The 12,465-nt window shown below is 39.2% G+C and overlaps 1 protein-coding gene across 1 annotated transcript in view; it reads left to right on the forward strand.

Moving 5' to 3' along the window:
- Positions 1–5,947, forward strand: part of LOC126109853 (zinc phosphodiesterase ELAC protein 1-like) — a 55,207-nt gene extending 49,260 nt beyond the window's left edge. Inside the window, exon 8 of the mRNA XM_049914918.1 lies at positions 2,965–5,947. Within this exon, the coding sequence (XP_049770875.1) occupies positions 2,965–3,084 (120 nt within the window). The 3' untranslated portion in view covers positions 3,085–5,947. The remainder of the gene's footprint in view (positions 1–2,964) is intronic.
- Positions 5,948–12,465: the final 6,518 nt, after the last annotated feature.

Consider the following 12,465-nt stretch of genomic DNA (forward strand, 5'->3'; position numbering starts at 1 on the left):
GTGTTCTCGTGCTCTGTCCCACTTTGACTGCCCAGTGATGAAATCGTGGGTTGCCGGACTCGTTGCTGCTCATTTTACCTGACGTTGCCTCATTGGCTGATTTAGCTTTTCATTTTATTCGTGAGAGGGTGGGTTTTATCATTTGATCTAAGTTTTAGTGTATGTCCTCTGGGTCCTCCACCCTAGTACTTTTAGGGTGGAGGTTTTAATGTGTTGCAGAGTGGCTGGCTTTTCCTTTTTATTCTTGTGGTCTGCCAGCCACTGTAATCTGCTTTCTTGTTTTACTGTCTTCTGTTTCTAGCGTCTCTGTTGTTTTCTTGTCCTCTTTTGTCCGTTTAAGTGTTTGTTGCCTTTCCTTCGTACTTGTGGTTTTTCCTTTCTTTCCATTTTGTGTTATATGTCTTGTCTGTTTTATTCTCACACTTGTGGCAATGTTGTGTTAGGAATAAGGGACCAGTGACCTTGTAGTTCAGTCACTTCCCCCTCTTATATACCAACCAACCAACCATGATATTCATATGCTCCAGTTTTTCAAGGACGAGATAAAGCAGTAGTAGTAGTAGCAGTAGTAGTAGTAGTAGTAGTAGTAGTACAAAAGTGTTATATAAATTTGGAATCATCAAATTTTGCGTTATAGTTTGTGTGATGTCCCCATTTCTTCTCCTTCCCCATTCTAACAAACAATCGTGTCATCACTAATTCTGTAACTATTCCTGCCATTGTGAATACTTATTCTCCAGTTAACATTGCTATTCCTGCCATAATCACCACCTTAGTTATTCCACGTTTACTGTCCTGTTAGGTGTTGTTATGTGTCCATACAATGTGTTTTCCGCACTATTCTGAGAATACAACTTCAAAGGCTGCTAACTGGGGACTGCACAACTAGTTCTTAGCAGTCTAGTGATCTGACAGAAATTTTCTGTCAAAATTTCATTTTCTTGGATACAGTGAGAAGATTAACAGGTTAATCTTTCTTACCTGTTATTCCTGTTATTTCCACTCTGGTTGCCTCAGTCTATGGATTTCACTATTAATTATAACAATGCTGATCATTCACACACGCAATGAACCACATAAAGCAAGAGAAATTGGCGTTGACCTGTTCGGGTTTATTTGGCTCAGCTAGTATAGCTCCATCCCCTTTTGTCTGCGGAGAAGTTTTTTTTATTTTTAGATGCGACAGGCACACACATTACATGGACTATGCTTGTGCTCAAAATCAACTTAAGATTCGTTCAGAAATAAACATAGAATGTGTTCAAAAATCAACAGGGGTGTGTTTCAAAACCTTATGAATAAAGGATAGACCCATGTGTGCTGGATTCAAGGTGTTTTGTGAAACTAGGCTTTTTCTTCAAGAAAATGTATTTCGCTCCCCCTGAAATTGCCACCTGGGGCAGATACCCCAGTTGCCCCCCCCCCCCCCCCCCCCTCTCTCTCTCTCTCTCTGTCTGTCTGTCTGTCTGTCTGTGTCAGAGCATGCAAGATTGATAGCTACATGTAACTATGTATCTAAGGCTGCAGTTCCAAACAGGTGCATGAGATCAACGCAAATGATGCAAAATAGGCTCCACAAGCAGGGATTATGTGCCAGACGACCTCTTGAGGCTTCTCCAAATCAAGTCTGGAGAGTGACTTGTCGCATGTGCACAAAGCCACTCTTAATGGATTAGGCAGTAGTGGCACACAACACACTTTTCTGGTGGGACCCGATCATTCTCCACCGCGACAACCTCGATACGTGTGTGTGGAGGCAACGGGGATGACCTTTACACCCTAACTGTGTCGTAGATTACCACCCTTATCGAGACCATTCAGTCACATTTGAGATAGTCGTGTGTGACCGCAGAGCATCCCTTGTGGCAGTATGTGGGTGGATGACTAGTGTGAAATACTGGGATGAAATCCTTACACATTGTGACTGTGGTTTTTGAACACATTGAAATGGGATTCGCGCTGAGGGATGACAATGCTTGCATCCGTCATCAGTCTCGTGAACAGTTCCCTCATTTCTGTTCCCCCTCTCCCCCATCAGTATTCTGACTGGCTTGATGCAGTCCGCCACGAATTCCCTTCCTGTGCCAACTGTTTCATCTCGGACTAGAACTTGCAACCTGAGACCTTAATTATTTGATATATGTATTCTAATGTCTTTGTTCCTCTACAGTTTTTACCCTCTAAAGCTCCCTGTAATATCATGGAAGTTATTCCCTGATGGCTTAACAGCTGTCCTGTCACTTCTTCTTGTCAGTCTGTTTCATATATTCCTTTCCTCACTGATTCTGTGGAGAACTTCCTCTTTCCTTACCTTATCAGTCCACCTAATATGTGCCATCTCAAATGCTTCAATTCTCTTTTGGTCTGGTTTTCCCACAGTCCATGATTCATACCATGTAGTGAAGTGCTCCAAAAGTACGTTATCAGAAATTTCTTCCTCAATGTAAGGCCTATGTTTGATATTTGTAGACTTCTCTTCCTCTCTAGTGGAGCTTAGAATCAGTCAGATTGGGTAGCCTCCATCTTCTTGAGACCTAAGCTGTATCCAGAATTTGTGGGTCATGCTAAAACAAGTGGTTTGCGATCTCTCTGTCCTGCCAGAGACCTTACAGAACATCTTTGGGGTCACGTGTGGTAATGGGACAATATCCCACAGGCTTATCTGAATAATATGGTAAGGAGTATGCCTAACTGCATGCAGAAGTGTCTCCTGTTACTAGAGTACCAATTGCTTCATACACAATGTGTTACCCAAGATGACAGTGAGAAGAGTGGAATCTTTTCTGAGGTTTTGGTTTTGTTTCTTTGTTTGTTTGTGTGGAAATACATGTCTTCCTTATTGTCCTGACAGAACAAAATCAGTTTTGTTTCCTATTACGTCCAGTATTGACAGTAAGAAATAATGTTGTTGCCTGCACAGTTGGACAGACAGTGGTAACAAGCAGTGTGTGCTTTCCTTCACAGGATGTGGACAGCGTCGCTAAGCTGTTAGCAGAAGCCGAGGCCGCCTTGTCGGACTGCGATTCCTGTTCAGTTATAGCTTCAGGGGACCTCATGGAGATTCCTGTCAAAAGGCGAGAATAGCTATGAACTTCACATCTGTCTGTTTATTCTTTGACAGGCAGGAAGTCTGTGTGTATTTGTAATCAGAACTGTTGTTTTTACTATTTGTTCAATAGCTTTTATGAAATTTGACCTTGTGGCCTGATGGTGTAATGCAGTGTATCAGAATTAATGAGATTTTAATATATATATTTAGAAAAAAATTGTTCTTTATATCCTTGCCACTTCTTCATTACCAGTTCCAGCAGACTGCCAGATGTCTAAACGTCTGTGGAATATAAAGTGCCACAATGACTGTTTTGAAACTTCTCAGAAGATTAAAAACTGTGTGGTGAATCGAGACTCTGACCTGGGATCTTGCCTTTCACAGGCAGTGATGTTACCGTGTGAGCTGCCTGGACACAGCTCATGATCTGCCCTTACAGCTCTAGTACTACCGGTGAGTTGCAGGCAGGTAGCTCAGCCGTAAGAGCATTGCACATGAAAGGTGAGGTCCTGGGTTTGAGTCTCAGTCCAGTGCACAGTTTTAATTTGCCAAGACATTTCGTGTGCTGTCAGAATACTGATATCAGTTACTGTAAATCTGTACTTATTTAAATACGATCATTTCATTTCATTTTACTTATTTAAATAGCAGTGAAGTGTTGACCCAATATAAAGTTCAGAACTTGTAACAGGTGTCCTCTCACTGAATGCCTAAGACAGACTGAAGACACTGACAGTGCCAAATTGTTAGGATTACAGCCAAGGATACCACAGAACTGTTGAAGTGCCCGAACAGATCATTTGCAGTTTGACTGTTGTCAGACACGGTGAAATAAAATGGAAAATCCTAATTTACTTTGCTTAGTTTCATTCCATAATATAAGTTTTTTGGGGTAACTCACAAGCCAAAGTAAAGTTTACTTAGTTCAAAAATCTGTTACATGAATTAATAGTGTGAACTTAAAAATATTCTGCAGTGACCTTCTCAAGAAGGTACTATCTGCTGATTCCTAATGTATTTATTAATCAAAGAGTTTTTATCAATATCTGTTTATCAAGTCAATTGATTAATTAATGGAAACAGTGATAAAAGTAAGAGTACTCTTCCTGAAGTTTTGAACCCCAGATAGGTCCCCATTATTCAGGAACAAACATTTGCTGTAACTTGCCAGTAACCATAAAAAGTTTAATTACTGATAAAGTTCAGTTAAGAAGAGCCTGGGAGAGGAGCTGATAATAGGAAACACATTCTGATCCATTGTCAACTTTGTTAGCAGCGCCACTTGGCATTTGTATTGTTAATAATCTCAAGTAACGTTACTGTTATGTAAAATATGGCTCTTGCATACATTTAGTGCAGCAGTGTGATCAGTGGACGTAAGTTCTGTAATTCGACTTTCCGTTTGGTGACAATGGCATAGGAATTGCCTACCTCTGTGTATTGTACCTTTACATGTTTCATGAAAAGTTTATTACCTTTTAAATGAAAAGATGTAGGATTTTTTGACTTGCTACACATCCAAAAGGTCCATTTCATTTGAGATCTGTGAAAGGGACATTATATTTTTTTTTCTCAATATGTATTGCATAATTTTGTTGCATGACATGTTCTGCATCCTTGTGGAACTCATTATGGATCTATTGAACAAGGACATCTAATCTAATCTTAAACACTAAAATGTTCTTTCTAATTCTGCATACTGATATGACAAATTACACACACACACACACACACACACACACACACACGACTTGCTAAAGTGTACGCATTAAAGTGTGTAAGGAGTGGTAATTTACACTGGGAAAGTCAAGTCATTTCAAAAACTTTTTCTGGAAACACACCATTTTTAGTTAGCAGACAAGATTCAAATTTCAAAGTTCTGTTGATAATGATATGTTGAAAGTTGATGAATACCATCATGTTGGTAGGAGTCGGTAGACTTCGGTCTGTTTGTGTTTTGCGCCTGGTTGCTGTCAACATCGGGAATCTAATACAGAACATTTTGTGTGTGTGTGTGTGTGTGTGTGTGTGTGTGTTTTAAGGGCTTGCCATCTTGTTACTATATGCAGGCTGTAGCTCTCCTCACACCTATGACCACCACTACACAGTTCAGGCCATGACACTGTTGCCCAAGCAGCACCATGTGGAGCTGGAGCTGCATGGAGCTCTTTTGTCTGCACTTTAGTGCTCTGTTTTACTTACTTACAGCACTTACACTTAATTTTTAAGGAAATTTACAGGGATTTGGAAGTAGGAAATCATAAATTTATGGTATAATTTAAGAAGAGAATAAAATAAGATAGGGAAGAGTAGACACAGAAATCCTTTCACCAACACCATGTGGGGAAGGGGACTTGCTCCAGTGGCCACATGTGATGCTACACATTTTAGTATTGTCCACACAAACATCCCTCTTTGGGAAAACTCGATTTGTTCTGTCCATGCGGATCTAATCTATGTTGGTGTTGTTTGGTAGAGTGCTGTGTGAGTTGATGTTTGTTACGTTGTATTACTATACTACTACTACTAGGGTAGTTAGCAAACAAATTCTGTATGGCTTTGAAACAATATCCTGCCTCAGTGTGATGTAATTAAGTTATATACTGTTCCTTCATAGCTGTAGGCGAAATAACAAGCCACCATTGACCTATTATTAATGTCGTAAAATTATTTTTGTTGAATAAAACTAGACATTTTTAATTAGTGGACCCATTAATTTTGTATGGTTGTGTAATATACATTCTCTCTTTCTGTTGTGTATTTGCTCCGTTTGATTTTTATTGCTTACCTTATATGAAACTCATATTACACTTGTATTATTATATGTAGAACGATGCGTTCATTTATGTAATTACTTAACAATATTGGGTACAGGTTTAATGTGGATACTAGAACAATATTCTAATCATGTCTACTATTAATTAGTTTCATTCATAATAAGATATAAGTTGCAGTCTTAGATTAATACTCACATGAGTAGTTGTGCATATTTTACATGTTTTATGTTATGTATGTTGTGTATGTCTGTGTTATCTCAGTGTTGTCACTGTCACTCGTTTCATTATAATTACTAAAGTACTTGAACTATCAGTGTCAGCCTGTATTGATTTTTTGCACCTTCTGTATTGAGTATGTTTGTATATGTGATGTCCCACTTTCAGATGTTGCTGGTGATTGCGTTCAACTGTGTTAATGCGTCAGAGTTCCTCAGTGCAGCGTATAGTGTTGTTTCCATTATGTATTCTGTGTTATTACGTAAGTGCCTGTATGTAATGCATTTCAAAAGGAAGTGTTGTGGAGAACCAATTTCCCCACATGGGCAACATTTGCTGCAAGTGTGTGTGGGATAAGAGCCATGTCCAGTCACAAAACGAACCATGCCTTGGCTGTGGTTGACTTGGTGCAACCGTAACGACTCCCTGATATTGGGAAAAAATAAATAGACTTGATGGCCCTTATCACTCTCATCCCACTCTTGTTGCCAACACACCAATTTTTTTAGTTGGAACTATCTTCTATGTACTGCCCAGTGATCAGCAAAACTCTCTCAGGTCTACCCATCTTCAGCCAATACATTGCAGCCCAATATCTGACGATTATATTGATCAGGTGTATTACGAGCACCACATATGGTGAATCAACTGACGTAGTGTCAGTTGCCCCAGATAGTCTAAGTAGCATGTGCTTGTGCTCCCGCCTACCAGTGAACCTGTTTGTGATGAAAGCAAGTCTGTGTGTCCGTGTACTAGCTGCAAAGCTCAACACTGACTCGAAAAGTACGCAATGGTACGTTCTTATGTATGCGAGTGGTAGTCTGCCTCATGTAGCATTTAATGTCGCTAGTTTGTGAAGTGTACTTTTGGGTTTGTTTGTCAGTGTGTACCCCAAGATATGTAGTTACTACCTCATGTTTTATGTTTGTGTTGCTTCGTGAATTAACTTTTGTGCTGGGTCGATTTCCTTAGTGAAATTATACGTGTCTTGAAGAGTGGCGATGAAGTGGTTCCTGGTCCATCAGTGCAATGCCAGTTACTCCTCCCACTTGTCTGAAAAGGGCAAGAGTTAGCACCTTGGACTGGAGCAAGGAAAATAATGTCGCCGAATCTTGTGATCGGGAGAGCAAGAATAAAGAGTTGCTCCATCCTATCTCTCAGCTGACAAGACCTACCATTACATACACAGAAGCAAGTTTCAGCTCTGTGAAAAAATGTGCAGATTTTGCAAAGAGAATCCTGTGAAATCACCAGAAATGCCCAGCAAAAAGAGGTAAATTTCAGTTCATATTTTTCGGCTAAATTTTAGTGTGGGCTGCCCACATACTGCTCTTGTTCCTGGAATAGTGCAAATGTTGGCAACACCTGTGCTTCTATCGTTGGTATCAGTTAGTTGGAAACAAGCTTATGTTGAACTAGTTAGTTAGTCAGAAAATGAGAAAATACGAATGAACTGCATTATTTTTACACACACCTTTTTGGTCAGGTGTCTATGTTTATGCCGTAAATAATAAACATCAGAATAACATATTTCACTTGCGGTGACAGATGGCAGGAATTATTTGCACTGTGTAGACGGCCCTTGCTTTAGGATTTTCTAGCGCAGTATATTGACTTTCTATCACTGATGTATCTGTATGGTGCAATATTACTGATGTTTTTTTTTTCTTAAATGTGGATTGTTGTGTTAGTGACAGACAACAATGTATTATTCATGTTTAATGGACAACCCATTATTAATTTTTTACTTACCTTGAATTTTGCGTTTCCATTATAGTTGTATATATTTTAAGCAGTTCGGCGTTTTTTTATTGTTACGACAGTTATAACTGGGTCGGTCTGCCACACGTGGTAGCTGCGCAGTCTAAGGCATCCTGTCAAGGTTCGCGCGGCTCCTCCCGTCGAAGGTTAAAGTCCTTCCTTGTGTGTGTGTGTGTGTGTGTGTGTGTGTGTGTGTGTGTGTGTGTGTGTGTTTTGCCCTTAGCGTAAGTTAGTTTAAGTTAGAGTAAGGAGTGTGTAAGCTTAGGGACTGATGACCTCAGCAGTTTGGTCCCATAAGATCATACCATAAATTTCCATTCTGTCTAACTTACGGAAATTACTTAGATGAGAGTATGATCGCAAAAAATTTCTATACAATAGTGAATTTTTGTTCCGATGAGAGACTAATTACATATTTTGCATAGAAGGCCCATTCTTTAGTTTGTGCTATTACAGTGTATTGCCGTTTCTATTATTCGTGTATATAGCACTTTCTATTGTTGTTATTATTATTATTATTATTATTATTATTATTATTATTATTATTTCGATGTGGAATGTTGGCGAAGGTGCGGACTGCTACAAATAATTCAAGTTCTAAGGATAGCCCCTTATCGATTTTCTATTTATGCTCCATTTTGATGTTTACATATATATATAATAGAGGGAAACAAACTCCGCCATTGCCGGTCCCAAGCCCGGATCCTCATCTTACAAGTGATGAGGGAGGAGGAGGGGGAGGAGTAACAACCTCGTAAAAAAACCTGGGTCCATCTGGCTCCGAATGGTAGCACCCTGTGAGGGCCCCTGCCTAGGGTTACGGGTGAAAACCGGTCAACGATCTCATAGGCGGATGAGGAATTTTCAACTCCCAACGGCTGAGAGAGCGGAGGAACCAAAAATCTATAACTGCAAGCGTCTGTACCCAGATTGGGCGGCTTGTGGGCAGCGTCTGTTCCTCATGTTAGAGGCGGCTGTTTCAAGAAAACCTTCTAACGCTAACAACGTTAGTCGTATTCCTGGTAGGTTACGCAAGTAATCTCCCCAACTTTGAAGAATTTCAACAGTTACAATCTTAACGCATGATGGAAATGTCTTTCAATAACGAAACTACCTCAGGTGGCCAATCCACCGTCGGCAACGACGCAAGCAGACCCATGGATTCTGGGGAGTCTGCAACACCATGCAAATCCAACAAGATTAAACCCAGAAAAATCTTCAACATAGCAACTCTCAACATAAACTCCCTTCTCAAAGTGGGAAAACTTAAGCACCTTACAGACCAGTTACACAGGAAGATATACAAATTGTGGCGCTACAAGAAACTCGCTTCACTGATGAAAACACATTTGAATCAAACAAATTCAGAATATTTAAAGGTAAACCTGGAAAAATTGTAATGAAGAAATGCCCTCAGCTTGGCACAGCTTTTGCTGTAAACACAAAAATTCTGAACTCTGTCGAACATTTTTGGTCAACATCATCGAGAACATCTTTCCTCACTTTTCGATGTGCGAATAAAAAATACACATTAATCAATGTTCACGCTCCCACAAATGACAAAAATAATGCTAAAAATAGGGAAGAAACAGATGAATTCTGGGAAAACCTTAAGGATCATATATCAGAAATCCCAGAAAACAATGCAAAAATACTTCTATGAGATTTTAACGCTCAGATTGGAAAAGAAAAGAAATTCCGCGATATTGTCGGCAATTTTCCCGCACACAAACGAACCAACAAAAATGGAGAAAGGTTAATTATGCTCTGTAAGCAGTTTAAACTCAAGCTAATGTCAACTCGTTTTAAACATCTTCCCAGAAAACAAAAAACCTGGGTATCTCCGATAAAGAGTATCGGAGAATTTCAAATAGATCACGTTGCCATCTCCTCCAAATGTGAAAAAGAAATATTGAACACACGTGTCCGAAAATCTCTAAACCTCGACTCCGACCACTATCTCACGAAAATAAAAACTAAACTGATCCCACAAAACAAACAGAAAAGCAGAATCGGTGAATATAAAAACAGAAATAAAATAAATTTTGATCTTACAACCCTGAGAAATTACAACCTTAAGTCCAACTCTAACCTCAAGGATTTTCAGAAAAAACTAAAGACATTCTCCCCTTCACAAAACCTCAAAGAATTTCAGAACAACTTGATTGAGGCAACAGAAACAACCTTTCCAAAAAAGAGCAAACCGAGACACCCATGGTGGGACAGCAACTGTAATGAAGTTCTGCATGAAAGACTTAAAGCCTGGAAAAAGTGGAACTCACATAAAACTGAAAACAACTTTGATGAATTTAAGCAAGCCAGAAAGAATGCCTCGAAAACTATTCGCAACACCAAGAGACAATATGAAAAACAACAACTGGACTCAATCGAAGAGAATTTCAAGAAATGCAACACGGCAGCTTGGTACAAAACATTCAACCAGAAACTCCGAGGATACCAGTCCCCTTGCCTAAACCTTATGAGAAATAATAAGACTCTCGCCACCAACAATACTGAAAACTGTGAAATCCTGGCTGAATATTTTGAGACACTCCTAAACTGCCAAACACCCATCCAGACTCTCAGCTTTACGCAACCAGAAACATTACCAACACATTCAACACCCCCGACACGAGAGGAAATCACAAACATAATCAAAAATCTCAAAAACAGGAAAGCATGTGGAGAAGACACAATTACAGCAGAAATGCTCAAGCTTGGGGGAGAAACATCAGTAGAAGCACTACACAAAGAACTTGAACAAGTATGGGAAACCAAGAAAATCCCAAGTCACTGGAAAACTGCCCTAATTCACCCTTTGTTTAAAAAAGGTGACAAAAGGGATGTTAACAACTATCGTGGAATATCGCTTCTCCCAGTCCCATACAAAATTCTATCAAAAGCCCTGCTCAATCGTGTATCACCAATTAGAGGGAAAACTTGGAGAATATCAAGCTGGCTTCAGACCAGGAAGATCCTGTGCCGAACAAATTTTTAACCTCAAAACAACAATGAACTATTTATCTACAAGGAGCAAGAAATATTTCATAACATTCATTGATTTCAAAAAAGCTTATGACTCAATTGATAGGGACACACTCATCAAAACACTTTGAGAATATGAAATAGATGAAACAACAATCACCATAATCAAAGAAACATTAACAAATACAACATCAAAAGTAAAATTCCAAGGAGAAATTTCACGGCATTTCGAGGTCAAAACCGGCGTCAGACAAGGAGATGCGCTGTCGCCGGTACTCTTCAACTGTGTTCTTGATAAAGTCATAGCAGAATGGAGAAAACTCACGCAAAAACATGGAGTTGAGAAAGTCCAAATTGGAGGGAAGTGCTACAAAGCCATTGAAACCAAGTGTTTTGCCTTCGCTGACGATCTCGCCTGTTTAGCTTACACACAAAATGACACAATAAAACAAATAGAATTACTTAAAAAAACTGCTGAAAAGGCAGGCTTGCAAATTTCATTTGAAAAGACAGAAATCATTACAAATATAAAAAATCCACCAAAGAAAATAACTACGAAATATGGGAAAATACAGGTATCTCAACATTTTAAATATCTTGGTGAACTAATTCAGCCTGTGGCAAAAGGTCATCCAGCCTGCAGGGCTAGAATACAAAAACTAGAGACAGCAACTCACTACTGCAGACAAATGTATTAAAAAAAAATGTATATCCAAAAACATTAAACTCAGACACTACCAGACTGTCATTAGACCGCATATACTATATGCATCAGAAACACTGGCAAATTTTACATATGCAGAACAGATAGAAAATCATGAAAGAAGAATTGTGAGGACAATTCTTGGACACAGGAAAATAACAGATGATCAAGGCAAGCCTGTATACAGACTAAAAAGCAACAAAGAAGTGTATACGAAGTGCAGCAAAATTACAGACGAAATTAGAAAAAGAAGATGCTCCTTTTATGCTCACATCATGAGGATGAACCCGAATAGGCTTAAAAAACAAATATTTTCGTACATCGCAAATCTAAAAAATAAAAATTTATGGTTTATCAACACAGAAAGAGATCTAAAAGAAATGGACATGGATCAGGAAACAATATTTAACAGAAACCTTTTTAGAAAAAAACTGAATTCATTCACGGGTTTCGGTGTGAAAATTAAGAAGACTTGTGGAACTAAATGGTCTGAAGAGAGAAAAGCCGCCTTCAGCGCAAGAATGAAAGAAGTGTGGACTGAGAGAAAGAAGACTTCCCAGAAGCGCAAGAAGTAACTGTTTTCACGGTCTTTAACGGCCAAATTTGTATAATAATAATAATAGAGGGAAACATTCCACGTGGAAAAAATATATCTAAAAAGAAAGATGATGAGACTTACCAAACAAAAGCGCTGGCAGGTCGATAGACACACAAACAAACATAAACATACACACAAAATTCAAGCTTTCGCAACCAACGGTTGCCTCATCAGGAAAGAGGGAAGGAGAGGGAAAGACAAAAGGATTTGAATTCTAAGGGAGAGGGTAAGGAGTCATTCCAATCCTGGGAGCGGAAAGACTTACCTTAGGGGGAAAAAAGGACAGGTATACACTCGCACACACACACATATATCCATCTGTATATACACAGACACAAGCAGACATTTGTAAAGGCAAAGAGTTTGGGCAGAGATG

Source organism: Schistocerca cancellata, chromosome 12 (genome assembly GCF_023864275.1).
Source record: "Schistocerca cancellata isolate TAMUIC-IGC-003103 chromosome 12, iqSchCanc2.1, whole genome shotgun sequence".
NCBI classification, from domain to species: Eukaryota; Metazoa; Arthropoda; class Insecta; order Orthoptera; family Acrididae; genus Schistocerca; species Schistocerca cancellata.